Source organism: Eleginops maclovinus, chromosome 16 (genome assembly GCF_036324505.1).
Source record: "Eleginops maclovinus isolate JMC-PN-2008 ecotype Puerto Natales chromosome 16, JC_Emac_rtc_rv5, whole genome shotgun sequence".
NCBI lineage: Eukaryota > Metazoa > Chordata > Actinopteri > Perciformes > Eleginopidae > Eleginops > Eleginops maclovinus.
The window spans coordinates 6,721,948-6,739,206 of record NC_086364.1 but is presented as its reverse complement, the minus strand read 5'-3'; the positions used below and the strand labels follow the sequence as shown (position 1 = coordinate 6,739,206).

General features: G+C 38.5%; 1 protein-coding gene across 1 annotated transcript; it reads right to left on the bottom strand.

Annotated features, from left to right (window-relative positions):
- Nucleotides 1-508: 508 nt before the first annotated feature.
- LOC134878503 (myosin heavy chain, fast skeletal muscle-like) lies at nt 509-17,052 on the bottom strand. The gene is made up of 39 exons (XM_063904571.1): nt 16,849-17,052; nt 15,733-15,876; nt 15,489-15,645; nt 14,828-14,855; nt 14,605-14,716; nt 14,435-14,527; nt 14,237-14,300; nt 13,896-13,994; nt 13,707-13,810; nt 13,064-13,202; nt 12,873-12,991; nt 12,608-12,757; nt 12,349-12,519; nt 11,631-11,940; nt 11,383-11,459; nt 11,218-11,305; nt 10,984-11,101; nt 10,774-10,897; nt 10,439-10,575; nt 10,103-10,358; nt 9,774-10,016; nt 9,299-9,475; nt 9,077-9,222; nt 8,483-8,573; nt 8,006-8,395; nt 7,688-7,814; nt 7,333-7,451; nt 7,058-7,254; nt 6,387-6,570; nt 6,031-6,196; nt 5,824-5,948; nt 4,746-5,054; nt 4,460-4,663; nt 4,190-4,315; nt 3,449-3,619; nt 2,217-2,321; nt 2,027-2,122; nt 1,043-1,177; nt 509-578 (listed from the first exon to the last, which is right to left on the bottom strand). The coding sequence occupies exons 1-39, from the start codon at nt 17,050-17,052 to the stop codon at nt 537-539; spliced, it is 5,847 nt and encodes a 1,948-aa protein (XP_063760641.1). The 3' UTR covers nt 509-536.
- Nucleotides 17,053-17,259: the final 207 nt, after the last annotated feature.

The following is a 17,259-nucleotide window of genomic DNA, read 5'->3' as shown; positions in this document are numbered from 1 at the left end:
TTTGTGAGTGTGCAACATATGAGCACAGTAAAGAATGAATGATTGAAGGGTTTAAAACTAGATTTGAAACAACAATTCCCTCAAAACCTGGCCTCGGCACCAGGAAATACAATATTAATAATCCCCCGTAAGTTGTCGGTTTTTATTTTTATGGTGATTTAATATTTACTTTTCCAAAAATAATCAGGTTATTGCAAACTGTGATTTAATGAGACATAAGCACATTTATAATATATAATTAATAAATTAGACATATTAGTCTTGCAATTCAACTAGAGAGTTTATTTTTATTAATGTCCCAATTAAAAGCAATGTTTATTTAGTGTAAATATATTAATTGGAAGCATTTTGTAGCAACATTTCATGTTTTCTTTTTCAGTGTATCAATACAGGATCTGAAATGGGCAGATGATCGTTAATTAATTAACTGATTAAGTTAGGGGTTAACACGCCATGACATTATGATGTTTAACTTTAATAATTGATATTATTATATCTCAAATATTTCTGTCATGCACATTAGTTATGCTGGAGAGTTAGAGTCCAACATTCAGCTTCTCGCCCTGTCCTTCTTGTGCCTGCAAATGATGCAAAAAAAGTCTTTAAATATTAATCTGATAAAAAAGCTGAATTTCTAACATGATCTTAGACCCTATACTTCTTCTTCTTTTACATATTTCAGGTGAACAATTGATTTATGACTACATCTTTTTTTTCTGGGTAACTACATTTTCGACAATAGTTTAAAATCTGCCTTTACATACACCCGTGGTGATCTTGGTCAAAGGTTGATCTAAATTATCACTAGTCCTCGTTCTCTTCTTTTTGTCCACTTCTCCTCCTCATACTCCAAACTATCAGCCCAGCTGTTATTTGGTTTAGCATTATCATTTCATTTTAACTTTTCGATGACCTCTATAAGTTGTCTTTTTCTTTCAAGTGTTTGACAAAGGTCCCATCAACTTTTCAATAACCCAGTTTCCCCTCTCAAAGAAACAGCTCAGTATAAGTATTTACTGTACATGTAAGAGTTTCTCAGTACCTTGTTTCCGATCTCCCGGCTCTTTGCTCGCATCTTATTGGCCAGAGATTCGGCCACATCCGCTCTCTCCTCGGCTGCCTCCAGGTCGTGCTGAACCTTCCTGTATCTGGCCAAGTGCATGTTACACTGCTCCTCCTGGGAACACATGACATGTATTCTGAAAATGTACTGTAACATGTAAAAGTACTAGTACTGCACTGTGGAACTTCTCTGGAAAGAATAACAGGCCTGCATTCAAAACCTTAAGAAAAAGATATGTATGAGCTCAATGTAGTTGCAAAGGATTGATTGTGCAGTAAAATGTTCCTGCCATAATATACCTTTTTCTTCTTAAATCATTAAGCTGTAAACACCAACACTTAAAGGTCACCTATTACACACAATCCACTTTTTGTGTCCCCTCTGTGTAAAGATACTCGGAAAGTTTCAGAAAAAAATATCGTCTCTTTTTTTTGTCCTGATCCATTTATATAAAAACCTGTCTGAAAATGAGCTGATCAGATTCTGGCTACTTTGTGATGTCACAATGTTTTGGGGGTTTTAGCCAATAACCAACTAAGGTAACACCTGCACACCTTATCACCTGAATCTCCTACTAGAGCACAATTGTGTTTTTTAAACCAATCACATTACAGAGGGGCGTGGCCAGCACCTCATTAGCATTTAAAGCTACAGACACAGAATCAGCACTTTTGAAACACTTCAGAGACATTTTGCATATATCTGAGACCTATAATATATTGTTGAAAAAGAGTATAATAGGGGACCTTTAAATCGTATATAATTTATGATGTAACTCTCTAAACTGACTACTTCTCAGAGTAAACAGATATGCCTTTGGAATGTTTAGAAATTAAATTAAAAAGGAAAAATCTATCTTCAGGAGAATCAATATTTTATATTATTTTCAAACATTAATAACAACAATCCCATTGGTGAGGGCGGCAATAACTGAATATCTTCTGCAGGTATTGATTCACTCACAGCTTCTTCTGCGTTTCGTTTGTAGGCCTTCATCTTGTTCTGCAGCTTGTCGACCAAGTCCTGCAGTCGGGTGTTGTTTTTCTTGTCTTCCTCACACTGAAACAAGTACAGGTACATTTGTACAACATTAATAAGGCGGTGCAATGCTTGACGCTTCAATTAACTACCAAGAGGAGCAGAGTTTCTGTACCTGATAGCTCAGCTCTTTCACTTTCCGCTCGTATTTACGGACTCCCTGCACAGCCTCCGTCAAGCGTTTCTGCTCAGCTTCCAGCTCGCTTTCCAGCTCACGGACCTGGAAAGCAAAAGATACAGTGATATTCGATGGTTTTATTTAGACTCCTGTTAGGGTTTTTGTCAGAAAAAGGACTTTAGTTGACACTTTTCAAATTTACAGAAATATACACTATTCTGCCCCTGGGTACAGATGCTGTTTGCCTCAGCATAGAATATGTTGCAAAAGCAGTTCAATGAATGACATATTTAAATAACTTTACAATCAAAATGAAATCATATGTTTTACATTTTCTCAAGATGTTCCCAATTTTAATGTACCTGGTAACCCAAGTTACATTTTTAACAAAGTAGTTGGACAATTTGCAACTAAGTCATTGTTTTGTTTGTTACATCGTGTACTTTAATAGCTACTTTAGTTATCAAATGTAACGTTTTTGGATCCAGTACACTACTACTGCCAATGTATAAGCTTTATGTGCTTGTACCTTTATTTACCGTTGATTACTGTTAAAGAACAGCATCATCTCTCACTTTGCAAGTGTCTGGCACAAATACTTGTCATTTTGTATTATTTCTCCTCATACTTAAACTTCTGTTCATTGTTATATCTGAGATTCTGAAATACCTCTATGTTTTTCCTTTTATCTTTATTTAGTGATCACTGTTGGAAGGAGACTGAGATCCAACATTTTTATTTTTAACGTCTGTTTCTCTTTGATTATAACTTGTGCCTTAATTGTTCAACCGTCTCTTCTACAAATGTACCATTACATACAGTACGTGGATAAGAGAGAAAGTAAGCTTGTCATTTTTTTCTATTTGCAACAACAGGATTACAAACATTCTTGATGTATTGGCCTTTTGGACTCTATTATGTGTGCACATACTAGTTGTTAGTCACACTGCAATAAATATAACATTTACATAAGTTTGACTGACTTTTCATTTTGCATAAAAGTCCAAATTGTCCCTAGAGACAGACTAGATATTCCCTGATCTACTATCATGATCATTTTGGTGCAGATTATAAACTTTAAAATTGATTATTATTATTATTATTATTATTATTATTATTACTATTATTATTATTATTATTATTATTATTATTATTATTATTATTATTATTATTATTATTATTATTATCACTATTAATCTGCAATGTGGAAACAGCAACACTAGACATACCCTTGCTTCCAGTTTCTGGAGCTGCTTCTTCCCGCCCTTCATGGCCAGGTTCTCCGCCTCATCTAAGCGGTGCTGCAGGTCCTTCACCGTCACCTCCAGGTTCTTCTTCATCCTCTCGAGGTGAGCGCTGGTGTCCTGCTCCTTCCTCAGCTCCTCCGCCATCATGGCTGCCTGCAAGTGCCACAAATAAGAGCAAAGAATGTATTTAACACAAGCACTTTATTTGCTCTATTTCAAATACAAATCAATATAACATAAATATACAAAGAACTTTATAGTAATGATGGCAAATTATTGGATCAAAACATAATAAAGAGAACAATCGATTCAACAAAAAATTTACAAATGTTATTGTGTGATGTATATGGGTGTGTGTGTGTGTGTGTGTGTGTGTGTGTGTGTGTGTGTGTGTGTGTGTGTGTGTGTGTGTGTTTTGGGGATTTGAGATTATACACATGAATAATAGTAAAATGATATATCACAAGTGAAAGAAACAATAAAAATAAAGCCTAAAAACATCAGTAACTAAGGGAAAGAGTCAGGTAGCAAATTCTCTTAAATCTAAAGGAAATCAACCTCTGCAAGTCAGACATTTAGCTAGAGGAAGATCTAAGATTTAAATTATGTTATCAACTGTTCCTACAATCTCCTCCACCTCAAAGTATCCTAAGAATAAAAACACAAATTTGAGAAATGTCGATGTAGTATATAATATAATATTTAGTGTCTAAATGCACTCACATCAGTGATGGCTTTCTTGGCCTTCTCCTCGGCGTTCCTCGCCTCCTGAACAGCTTCCTCTATCTCGCTGTGAAACTGCGTTATATCCCCCTCCAGCTTCTTTTTTGTGTTAAGAAGACTGGTGTTCTGCAAAATACAAGAAGAGACTTAACTCCAACAGAATTAAGTTTTTATTCGACAAGTGTGATACTTTAATTTAGCAGATTTGGAGAAAGCCTGGATATAAAAAGGGGTTTATTTCGGTAAGTTTGACACTCATGAACAACCTACCTGAGTGTGTAGCAGTCCTGCGCGCTCGCTGGCGTCCACCAGCTCCTGTTCGGATATTTTGCGGCTCCGCTCCGTTTGATCCACCAGTGCTCGGAGCTCCTCCACCTCGGCCTGCATCAGAGCCGTCCTGCGCTCCATCATAACCACCTGCTCCTTCATGTCTTCCTGCCCTCTGATGGAGTCATCCAGGTGGATCTGGGCATCCTAAAAATGCGCTTCGATTAGATTTGCACGCCTAAGCGACTGAATTAACCGGATCTGTTTTTTGCTTTAAATCTTGCTGTACCTTGAATTGGCCCTGGATGTTCCTCAGTTGTTTCTGCGACTCGGCAGCCTGCCTGTTAGCATGACTCAGCTGGATCTCCATCTCGTTCAGGTCCCCCTCCATCTTTTTCTTGACCCTCAGCGCGTCGTTCCTGCTGCGCACCTCGGCGTCAAGAGTGGTCTGCATGGACTCCATCACTCTCTGGCTGTTCCTCTTCAGCTGGTCCATCTCCTCGTCTTTCTCCACCAACTTCCTGTCCACCTCAGCCTTCACCTGGTTCAGCTCCATCTGCGCACGCAGGATCTTAGACTCGTCTTGCTCCAGGGAGGCCTTTAAAAAAACCATCAGTGGGTAATTACACAGGGCTGGGGGAACTCATTTAAATACTGTTGGTCAGTTTAATCCCCAGAAATGCATCATATTCAATAACGCTGTCATATGTTTGTGGCTTTGACACTGTCCTGTGATAACCATGTGTCTGTTTTCAGCTTTGTGACGATTCATTTTCCATCTGATCCAAGAGACTTCTATTTAGCTTAAACATAATTTTCTTAACACTTCAGTTTATCACGAAATATTCAAAATTATCTGGAGATACTTGGTTTTCAAAGGACATGAAGAGGATACCAAACTACGATCTAAAAAGTAAAAAGAAGGCTGTATGTATGTAAAGGTTAACATTCAAAAATATATATACAGTATATATAATATTTACCTTACCATCACAGTAAAGAGATGTATTGAATATGATAAAATAAAAACATATTGAAATATTTTAAATAATTAGGAAAACCAGGACATGTTTACATTTGAGAAGTTGAAACCAATCGAGAAGAGATTATAAAAAAAAGTTACTTTCATTCTGAAACTCTTCATAGATTTTCTGTGCAAAGATCTTCATTTGTAAAGTAACTAAAGCTATCAGATACTGTATATGTCCTAAAAGCACAATATTTAACTTAAGAATGTAGATGAGTAGAACAAGAAAGTGGCATTAAAATAGTTACTGAAGTACTCAAAGTAAAAGTACCTAAATTCCACCTCTGAACTTTACCAATGTTAAAGACATATTTTGAGTTAATATTTGTTGATTTTATACCTCAGCTTCTTCCAGAGAAGTTTGCATGTCATATTTTTCCGTCTCCACCTGCTTCTTGAACTTCTCCAGCTCGTGGATCGTCTTCCCGCCCTGCCCTATTTGCTCCGTCAAGTCAGAGATCTCCTCTGTGATTTAAAACAAATAGAAGATTTATCAATCTTTTCCACAAAACAAACCGTTGTTTTCTCACAGTATATGTTGACTCACGTTGCAGGTTTTTATTCTCCCTCTTCATGGTCTCCAGATGATCCAGCGCTTCTTCGTAGGAGTTCTTCAGTTTGAATAGTTCGGTGCTTAGAGATCGAGACTCCTTCTGAGCGCTCTCCAGCTCCGTCTGGCTCTCCTCGTACTTCTGCTTCCACTCGGCCACAATCTGAAATCAGTGAAATATCAGCTGGTAGAAAATAGTGTTTGTAATGTAAACATAATTTAAGTATTACTCAAATATTGAAAGGACAATGTCAGGCTTCTATCTGAATACACATACAGAGCATGTGTTGGTTAAACAGATAAAGACATCTCTGTACCTCTATTAGTTAGTCAAAATTAATGATAAAATGTACCTTGTCAAAGTTCCTCTGCTTCTTGTCGAGGGTGGCCGCCACGCTGTTGGACCTCTCCACGTCCACCATCAGATCCTCCATCTCGTTCTGCAGTCGCTGCTTGGTTTTCTCTAGCGAGGCACACTTAGAGTTCACCGCCTCGATCTGTTCTTCGGCCTCTTGGAGACGCTGAGCCAGCCTTTTCCTGTCAAAATTGTAAAAAAACACTGAGTGAGTATTCCGAATCAGTCATACGCACAAGCTTTAAAAGTCGCATTGTTAATTCTCTTAAAATAGTCGAGTAGTTTGATCACAGTGATCTATATATTTACGTAAACAACATTCACCCACACACATTCATACCGAGGCAGGGCCTGTCATACAAGATGCCACCTGCTCGAGAAAGCTTACATTATACTCATTCGTAAAATGCCCCGAGTTTACATTAAAAAGTGTTTGAATGCACTGAAAATAGCGCCCAAGCAATCGTCACTATTGACATTGGTATATTTGTAAACCCAAACCACTGTTTTAGGCTTTAATCTAACTATATTACTTGTCTTGACTTGAAAAGCATTTCAGAAAAATATCATCCAATTTTAAATCAATACTTAATTGTTGTTTTAAACTTATTTTAAGCCGTGACATTTTTGTATTCATAATAATACAGCTGATGTTTAATTAATGATTACTTTGCCTCCTCGAGCTCCTCGGTGCGTTGGATGGCGTCCGTCTCGTATTTGTTCCTCCATAGCGCCACCTCGGTGTTGGCTTTGGACAGAGTGCGCTGCAGCTCGGCTTTGGCCTCCTGCTCCTCCTCGAACTGCTCGCGGAGGAGGTCGCAGTCGTGACGGGCCGACTGCACACTGTGAGCCAGCGCGTTTTTAGCCTAGAGAAAAAAACAATGAAAATACTTTTAATAAGAAAAAGAAGTAAAGTAAAGCAGATAAGTGTAATCAAAGCTGACCTTTGTTTCCTCCTCGACCTGTCTCTTTAACTCGTCGATCATCGTGGTGAATCCCTGTTTTCCTCTCGTCAGCTGCGAGACGAGACTCTCTCTTTCTTCCATCTGTCGGGAATATTCAGCTAAAACAGGAAAATGTTTTTCAATGCAAACCAATTGTAGCTATTTACTCTAACCTTAGTACTGCACATACTGATTACATACTTTTACTTTAAAGTTTTTCAATGCAGGACTTAGTTGTAACAGATTATGTTCTCAGTGGGGTGATAGTACTTTTAATTAATATACGGATCTGAATAACTATTTTATCCTAACTCTTTAACTGGATGAATTTCAACAAAAGGAGGAAACAACTTACCATTCTCAGTTTGGAAACGAGCCCTCTGATTGGTTAGATCCGACATTTGCCGCAAGTTCTCGTCATTCTTCGTCTTTAGCTCCATAAACTGATCTTCAAGTGAGCGACAGGTCTTCTCCAGGTTCACCTAAAATCAGATTGAAACATAAACATACTGTACATGCAGCAGGGATATTATCCAGAAACATCATACAGTTTATAAAAGTAGAACACATGCACTTTTACTTGTAGTATACTTTCAGTGTTGTCTTCTTTTCTTTTAATTAAACAATAATCTGGGTTATGGCTATTATAATTTTCCAGGTTCCACAAAATCACCTTAGTTTTTGCGACTGTTTCCATATTAATGGACAGATCGTCGATCTCCATCTTCATTTCGCTCTTCTCCTTCTCCAGTTTCTGTTTGATCCTCTGGAGGTTGTCGTTCTGCTCCCCCATCTCGGCCATGCTGTCCGCCTGCTTCTTGCGCAACACAGCAGTCGTGGCCTCGTGGTGCAGCGTGGCCTCCTCCAGGTCGCGCCGCAGTTTGATGAACTCTGCCTCCCGCTTCTTGTTCATCTCGATCTGCACAGCGGTGGCTCCTCCGGATTCCTCCAGCCTCTCGCTGATCTCCTCCAGCTCCCTCGAGAGGTCGGACCTTTGCTTCTCGATCTTCGCCCTGACTGCTCGCTCGGCTTCGACTTCTTCTTCCAGCTCTTCAATACGAGCCTTTAAATAAAGAAATACAGCATGAATACGGTGATGTAGTTATCAGTCTGATTAATTAGTTACTTTTGTGTGCGTTTTTTGCGTTACATGGAGCTCCTTCATCTTCTTCTGCAGCTGGTTATTAATCGTTTGTTCGTCTGCAATTTTGCTGAGCAGGTGGTTGTTTTCAAATTCTTTTCTGCAGGGAAAAGAAGATATGACATGTCATCGTAAAGAAATAAAACAGATAATTAACTCAAAATAAAAACTGCCGCTGAGGCAAGTTAGATAATCTTACAAAGAGGTAAATAATACAAGTCTGGGCAAGAGTTGTTTTGTTCCATTTATTTCCATGATCCAATATCGTTAAACAAAAGTACGGTTTTCCTTTATTCCCTTCCTGAAGCCTTACCTATCCTTTTTTCAACCTGTGGTAAAAAAAACATATGCCTATTTCCTACTGATACGCTCATCCCACCACCACCTGTTTCTCAGGCCTATCTTGAACCAGCCTGTAGTTATATGCTTTATCATTTCATTTAGATGATACTTTTATTCACCATGAGACTATCATTTCACAGTTACAATATTTTTTCATTGGCGAGGTGCAGTATTTTTTAAGAGGAAAGTCTATAGAATAACCTTAAATGTGAGGGTGTCTGCCTCTCAAACAGAAACAGGGAGCTCTCAGTTTTAACTTACTTCTTAATCTTCTCCTCAGATTGCTGTTTGTCATTTTCCAGATCCATCAGGGATTCTTGAGTAATTTTCAGATCCCCCTCGAGCTTCCTCTTGCCTCTCTCCAGGTCCATGCGGACCTTCTTTTCTTGCTCCAGTGAACCCTCGAGCTTGAAAGCAAATTGCACAAAGTTAATTAAGATATCCAATAACACCATGATTGTATTACTGTCTACAATAACTCACATCATCCACTTGCTGCTCCAGCTTAGCCTTGGCTTTGGTCAGAGAGTTGACTTTGTCTTCTTCTGCCTGAAGGTCATCCAGTGCTTGTTGATGAGCCTCCTGAAGCGCTCTCTTCTCTTTGGTCAGTTTGCAAAGGTTTTCTTCCTGACCAGCCAGTTCCTCCACCAGGTTTTTGACCTGCAATGGGAAGAACCAATTAATTATGAAGAATAACATGAGAAATGCAGCACTCAAAGAATAGATAACAGAAAATAACAAGTGTGATCAAGAAAAATAGGGGTTGGTAAAAAGGATTTCATTTTAAAGAGAGTCTTGACCACTCATTTATGGCCTTTTGAAAAAACGTATAGTTTTGTGAAGTGAAAAGGTTAGATGTTTAATTATTTATCATTACAATGTGAACTCTCTTTGTGCCAGTGTAACTTTTTTGCTCAACATAAGAATTCTGACGAACAATACCAGGTCGATTACAAACCTTGTTCTCTGTGGCATGTTTCTCCTTCTCCACTTTAGCCAGAGTCATCTCCAAGTCGTCAATGTCCTTTTTGAGTTCAGAGCATTCGTCCTCGAGCTTCCGCTTCTTGGCGGTCAGCTCACCGTTCATTTCCTCCTCATCCTCCAGTCTCTCGGTCACCTCTTTGAGTTTGGCCTCCAGCTGGATTTTGCTTTTGATCAAGCCTTCGCATCTTTCCTCTGCATCACAAAGATTTTCTGAGTCCTATGAAAAATGAAGAAGAACGATTAGATTTGATTGTTCAGATGATTTGATTGAGATCAGTGGCTTTTATTTGTGTTGGCACTCACTGATTGTACTTGCAGAAGGAGGTTATTTTTCTCCTGCAAAAGAGAAACCATTTTCTCTTCCAGTTCCTTCCTCTTGGACTCTGACTTCACGAGGTCATCTTTGCTTTTCACAAAGTCCTCTTTCATGGTCACCATCTCCTTTTCGGTCTCTGCACTCTTTAGCAGAGGCTTGATTTTAAAGAACAGCTTCATCCACGGCCAGTGCTTCACGTTCATGAACGAGCGCAAGTTATATTGCAGAATCCAGACGCAGTCTCTGTAAGATAACAAGTTTCAGTCGTTTTTTTATTAGGTTACTATCATTGTAGAGAACACATTTTTTGGTGTTGACCTTACTTTTGAGCAATAAGGTTGGAGATTTCTTTTCTCATGAGATAACCACGACACACTGCTTGAGTCTGGGTCACAAGGGAGACTAGCTTTTCATCTCGCAGCTCCTCCAAGGTCCCTAGTAGGCCCGCTTTAAAGAAGACCTGCACCAAGAAAGTGGAGTAGTGTGCCATCAGTCCATTAAACACATTCAAAAAACAATATGAGAACCAATGTCCACTTATTTCTGGTCCTATCCACTTTGTATTTTTGTTTTGACAGAAGAACCAATTGATTTCTTGGATTCACCAATGATTTCCTATTTTTACTCTTATAGGCAAGGGAAAATGTTGTTGTTGTACCTTTGTAGCCCCAAATCTGTACTGGGTGTGGTCAACGTCAATTGAACCAAGAAGCTTCTCAGAAGCTTTCTTTCCGTCAATGAACTGTCCCTCAGGAAAGGCACTGGCATTCAGGATTTTGTATCTGTTTGCAATTGGATGAAATGTATATTATCAGAAACTGTATTTGTTTTCCTAATGTTTTTCTCTCAGGCAGAAATTGATGCTGACCTCTGCTTGAAGTCAGCATAAATGATCCTGCTGGGAAATCCCTTCCTGCAGATCCTGATACCCTCCAGAACGCCGTTACAGCGCAACTGGTGGATGACCAGATGATTGTCCATGATACCTACAATGAAGTTGACATTACACCAGGAGCATGTTTCAACATCATGATTTTCATTTTCAGGGTACCAAATAACAGCCTTTGAATTTGTGGATATGCAGTTTCTTGAAAATCTGTACCTGGTGTTTTAACTTCATTTGGAATCAGGCAACGCACAAAGTGAGGATGGGTGCTCCTCAAGTTGGTCATGAGTTTTCCAAGATTTTCCTACAGTACATCAATGGTCATTAGATCTTTACCAAACAAGAAGGTTGTATCATGACAGTGTTTTATAACTTTTGTACCCTGAAAACAGCAGACACCGTCTGAAATGAGCCACCCTTCTTCTTTGCTCCTTTCTTTGCAGTTTTGCCACCAGCATCTCCACCTGATTCTACAAGAAGACAGAAGATTTTTTGGCATTTTCATAAGTATGAAACCCAGAGGTTGTTGGAGGGTGTTTTATAAATCATTTTCTAAATCATTTCAACCCCAGACTCCCACTTTTCTCTGTATTAAGACTTCAGTTTCTGTCTTTGCGCAAACGTCCTACCTGCTTCAGTGGCAGAAAATGAAGCATATAAGAAAGACAGCAGTTTCATTGATGACTTCTGGTAAAGCTGGACCACAGACTCATTCAGAGGGTCTTTGTTCTTCTCCAGCCAGCCGGTGATGTTGTAGTCCACCATGCCAGCATAGTGGACCAGAGTGAAATGAGCCTCAGGCTTGCCTTTGACAACCTTTGGCTTTTGGAAAGCATTGTTTTTTCCAAGATGCTGGTCATAGAGTTTGTTCTTAAAAGAAGTGTCTGATGCCTTAGGGAACATACACTCCTCTTCAAGGATGGAGAAGATGCCCATTGGCTGTTGAAAGAACCACAAACAGACATTAATCAGGCACCTAAAGTGAGAAAATGGTATGGTTGAACAGACATAACCATTCAAATTAACATAGCAGGAGGGTCAAAGCTGCCATCTTTATGTATACTGTTGTCATTACGACCGTTGTAGTGGTCATACTACTGTTTCAACTTACCCGCCCTAGAGTGGGCTGCAGAATTACTATTGTGAGGTTTTGTAGTGACCACAAAACAAGCTTTGGAGAAGTAGCTAGCTAGCTAGTAACTAGCAAATAGCTAGCTTGCTTATTCTGCCATGCTTTAATTTTATTGTGGCTATTTTATTTTGTGTAAAGTCGAATAACCACAGAAATTAAATTCTTCTTCTTTTCTATTTCTATAGATAAACTAATGTGTGCTATATCAATCTTACCTTTTCAATGAGCTCAATGCAGGCTGCCAAGTCCATACCAAAGTCAATGAACTCCCAGTCAATCCCTTCTTTCTTGTACTCTTCTTGCTCCAACACAAACATGTGGTGGTTGAAAAACTGTTGCAGCTTCTCGTTGGTGAAGTTGATGCAGAGTTGCTCCATGCTATTGTACTAAAGTAATAACACATGATATATCAACATGAAACTGAGAATCATCACCATCGGACTGAGCAAAATTAACCTCATATTCTAAACTCACGTCAAATATTTCAAATCCAGCGATGTCCAACACCCCAATAAAGAACTGCCTTGGTTGCTTTGTGTCCAGCATCTCATTGATGCGTATCACCATCCATAAGAACATCTTCTCATAGATAGACTTGGCCAGGGCACCAACTGCATTGGTGACCTGATAAGGACATTTTGAGGATTAATGTATTGCAAACAGAACATATACATTTTGAGCCAAACTGGACATTTGGTAAAGAGCTGAATATCTATATATATTGCAGCTTTTACAGTACCTGGGGGACTGTCTGGCCTTTGGTGACATATTCATTCCCCACTTTCACTCTGGGGTAGCAAAGACCCTTCAACAGGTCAGCAGAGTTCAGAGCCATGAGGAACGCCACTTTGTCTGCCACTGAGACAAGATCATCACATTTGTTTTAATACCTGCATGTTTTCAATGTGAACAAAGGGATTAAAGTCTCACCCTCAGTGCCATCGGGCTCTGCCTGCTCCTCCCTCTGCTTCTGCTTGAACTTCATGTTCCCGAAGTGCAGCACAGCGCCGGTCAGTTTGTAGATGGACATTTTCTCATCGTTGGTGAAGCCCAACACATCAGTGGCAGTCTGTTAAACAACACTAGTATAAGTAGGGCCCAAATGCATATGTGTATTAGGGTGGAACATGTTTTAAAACTTCCTAAATTGGCCACCATTAGAAAAGGAAACAGTGTTGATGTATTTTATACGCACTGGCGTGGGCCCACAGTAGTTTTTTAATAGTTTTTCTATTTTCCATTAACTCCTTTTTCAGTTAGACAAATACACTTTTGGAACTTACACACGTTAAAGAAAGGGGTACAGCACCAGTAGGACTGCATTGGTAATTCATCAGAAAAAAAAACAAACAACAAAAACAAATTTATATTCCCTAAACAGACTGTGTCTGTCTTTCTACTGTTTCAATTATTGCCAAATCTGGTTTGGTTTGACAAAAACCCCACAATTTCACAAAGAGAAATTGTCAAAAATATTGTTTCAAAAATAAACAAACAAATCCAGTTTCCCATAAACAACATATTTGACCAATCACCACACTCTAATGTGTAAACATGATAGGAGATAGCTCACATCAGTAGCCACCAACTCGTCTTTGTCATCGATGCTGGCCACAGTGATCTGCCCCTGACTAATCATGGGGAAGTCATACGGGTTTGTTGAGATGAGAAGCATTTCTGAACATAGAAACAGAAAGGTACTATCATGATTTTGTTGAAAACTTATCTTTAATCTGATATAGATATTATGTCCTCAGCATACCTATCAGCTCTGGTTTGTGGCCAGTCATTATCTGGTAGAAGATGTGGTAGCTCCTCTCTTCAGTCAACTGGAAAGTCACTCTCGACTTCTCCAGCAAATCTATATTAAACAAATAATTATTTTAAAGAGAATCAAATGGACGGATAACCTGAAAACTAAATGCAGGTAAATAAATAAACAAATAAATAAACAAATAACATATCATTTGAAATACACCTGGTATTATTTAAGGGGTCTTGTATTGGTATTAGTTTCATCATTTTACAAACAATACCCAGCCCTAACTTTACTTATACTTATTGTGATTTTAATGAAGATTTGTAATGAAAAAACAAACTTACAGGTTTCAATATCCGCAGAAGCCAGTTTTCCTGTGGTTCCAAAGTGAATTCGGATGAATTTACCCTATGAAAGATCAAACAGTTTTCCATGAAATAACCAAAACATTGAAAGTCTATAAAAAAGGCTTTGACATGAAGACTATTCTTGGACCTACTGTCTCTTGTTCAAAGCCCGCATTTTGAGAGCTGATAACTTACAAATCGCGAGGAGTTGTCATTCCTCACAGTCTTGGCATTCCCAAAAGCCTCCAGCAAAGGGTTTGCTGAAATGATTTGATCTTCCAACGTCCCCTGGAAGACACAGCCACCTTTCATCACATTCCCATTCTATTTTTATTTTCTAGGCTCATATCGTGTTGAGGGATTACCTGTATTTTGCTAGATGAGTGCTCTTTCTTGTCGCCTCCAGCCACTGCAATTGTTGCAAAGTACTGGATGACACGCTTGGTGTTGACAGTCTTCCCGGCACCAGATTCTCCACTGTGAATACAGAACAAAGAAAACACCTGAAGTAGAAAAATTATTCATCATCTACATTTGCTTTTGATGAAATGATAAAAGACATATTTATTCATTTGCAACATGACTCACGTGATCAGGACAGACTGGTTCTCACGATCTGTAGAGGATAGAAACTTAAGTAACGGTTTTGTCTTAAAGAAGTGATGCATTAATCCAAAGTTACAACATCACTTAAAGGCCAACAGGATCCTTAATGAACACCACGTTTTGTTTCACAGTTTGGGTTGTCATTTAAGAGATTTTTGTTTCTGGGGAGCCCTCTTCTTACAGCTTTGAAGACTGGTAAAATGTCAGGTCAAACACATCTCTGCAAAAATATAGTAACATTTGAATTCCAGCTAGGAAACATTGTCAATTGAACCTTATCCCAGTCCTAGATAAACAGATGAATCCTTCATTGATCAAGTTTTGTAAAGAGGTTATTTATAATACTTACTGTAGGTTCTTTTTTTGTTGTTGATGTTTTTGTTTTTAGATAAAGTTCGACCATCAATTAATTAAATGGTTTGAATAATTGAATACCAAGTCCCATAAAAGTTACAATGCTGCACAACAAATACAACCATTAAACATTATTTTGTAAACAGTTGTGACTGACTTCATTTTATCTTTACTACCAATAGTATGTCTGGTCACTGCTTAATATTAAAGGCAGTCATCTTGTTTAAACAGAGCATTAAAGCTCTGTAATCCTGCAAGAGGCTCAAAAAAACTCCTCCCTCTTTCTTACCTGTAAGCATATTTTGATATGCATTATCAGAGACAGAGAAAATATGTGGCGGGGCTTCCATGCGTTTCTTCCCTCTGTAAGCCGATACCACTTTTGGGTCATACACCGGCAGCCACTTGTAAGGATTAACAGTGACACAGAAGAGCCCAGAGTATGTCTGCAGGCGGAAATATACAGTATGTGAGGTAAGAGAGATCAAATAAATCAAATAAAACAAGGTGAGAAAGTCCCTTTCATTACTGACATAAATCATCCACGCTGCATAACGATCTTTGAGGTTAAACAGCACAGAGGGCTCGTTCAGGTAGGTCATCATTGCCATGTCCTCAATCTTGTCATACTTTGGGGGATTCATAGCATGGCAATCTTCCTCTTTGACTGTCACAATCTGGAACATAAAGTGAGCAGAGGAGATTAAATGATATTTATTGAACAAAAGAGGATAATCCTGCTGCAGAAGCTTTAGATCACATTAAGAAATGTATCTTTGGCTTCTTCATAGTTCAGCAGTGTACAGAAATAAATAGCAGGATTCAGAAGGACAAATTATGTAACATTTAAAGGAGATATATTATATTATCTTTATGGTTCAAACATGTATTTTTGCTTTCTACTAGAATACGATTACATGCTTTGAATACTACCTGTATTCACCATCTTTTTAAAACACTACATTTTAGCACCCTTCTTTATGAACACCTCTTTATTTTTTTTTACACAAGACATTTTGAAAGCATTACATTTATAGAATTATTCATTTATACTTCGTTTAACATCAACACACCTCAGACTTTATGGGTTTAAATACAAAAATCGCTCTAAAATTAAGAATGCTTGCGGTGATTGGCTGTAATCAAAACCATAAAATAATTAACTATTAAACTGTTTTGTTTTTCTAATTCAGAGTATAAGTATAACAGTAAATGCAGGGATTGTTTCACTACAGATGTTTTGGATGTTACAGACTGCTTGGCACTGATTGGGATCACCCAGACCTAGTAATCCTGCTACAGTGGTTTGTTTAAGCATTTCAATGCTTTCACAGTATGTATAGAGCACCTACAACTGCATTCTGACACAAAATAGACATCTATATCTACCTTTCTCAAATATAGGATTCTTAACATAAAAAAATAAACAAGTGAAGCACCAACCAGTTGAGGCTTTAAGTCCCACCCATGGCATATTTCTCACAATTCATATAATCTTCTTGCTATACTAACCAGTTTTAAAGCGTGCTTTAGGGATTTCTTTACATACATTCCACGCAGTCACTGTTCACATTTTAATTTCTGTATGATAAATGTATAGTTTCGATTGATGTTTGCGGATCAATTCAATTGGACACAGCCATATTTACCTCATCAGCTTCAGTCTTAACAGTGACTTGGTCACCTTCTCTGTTCTGGATGACACCCTTGATGTACAGCTGCTTGGGCTGGGGCACAAAGCAGGCCGTTCTGGCATCAAACGGGCGGTTCTGCGCCTCAATTCTCTCCTTCTCAGGTTTACGGAGAAAGACAGATGCAGGCCCAAATTGGGCCATCTCAGCATCGGAGCTCATGTTGGTACCTGGAGATTATAAAAAATCAAAAAGTGAGATATTGCAATAATTAAAATAAACCAAAAGATTTTTAATCTAATTGATGTGCTACTTACCGGGTTTACAGGACCCAGTGGAATTGTATCAGAGCCAACAATGTTGACAGATGCCACAGGGGGAAATGATAGACCAATTGTCAGTGAATGGCAGGATACTAAGTGAACACCA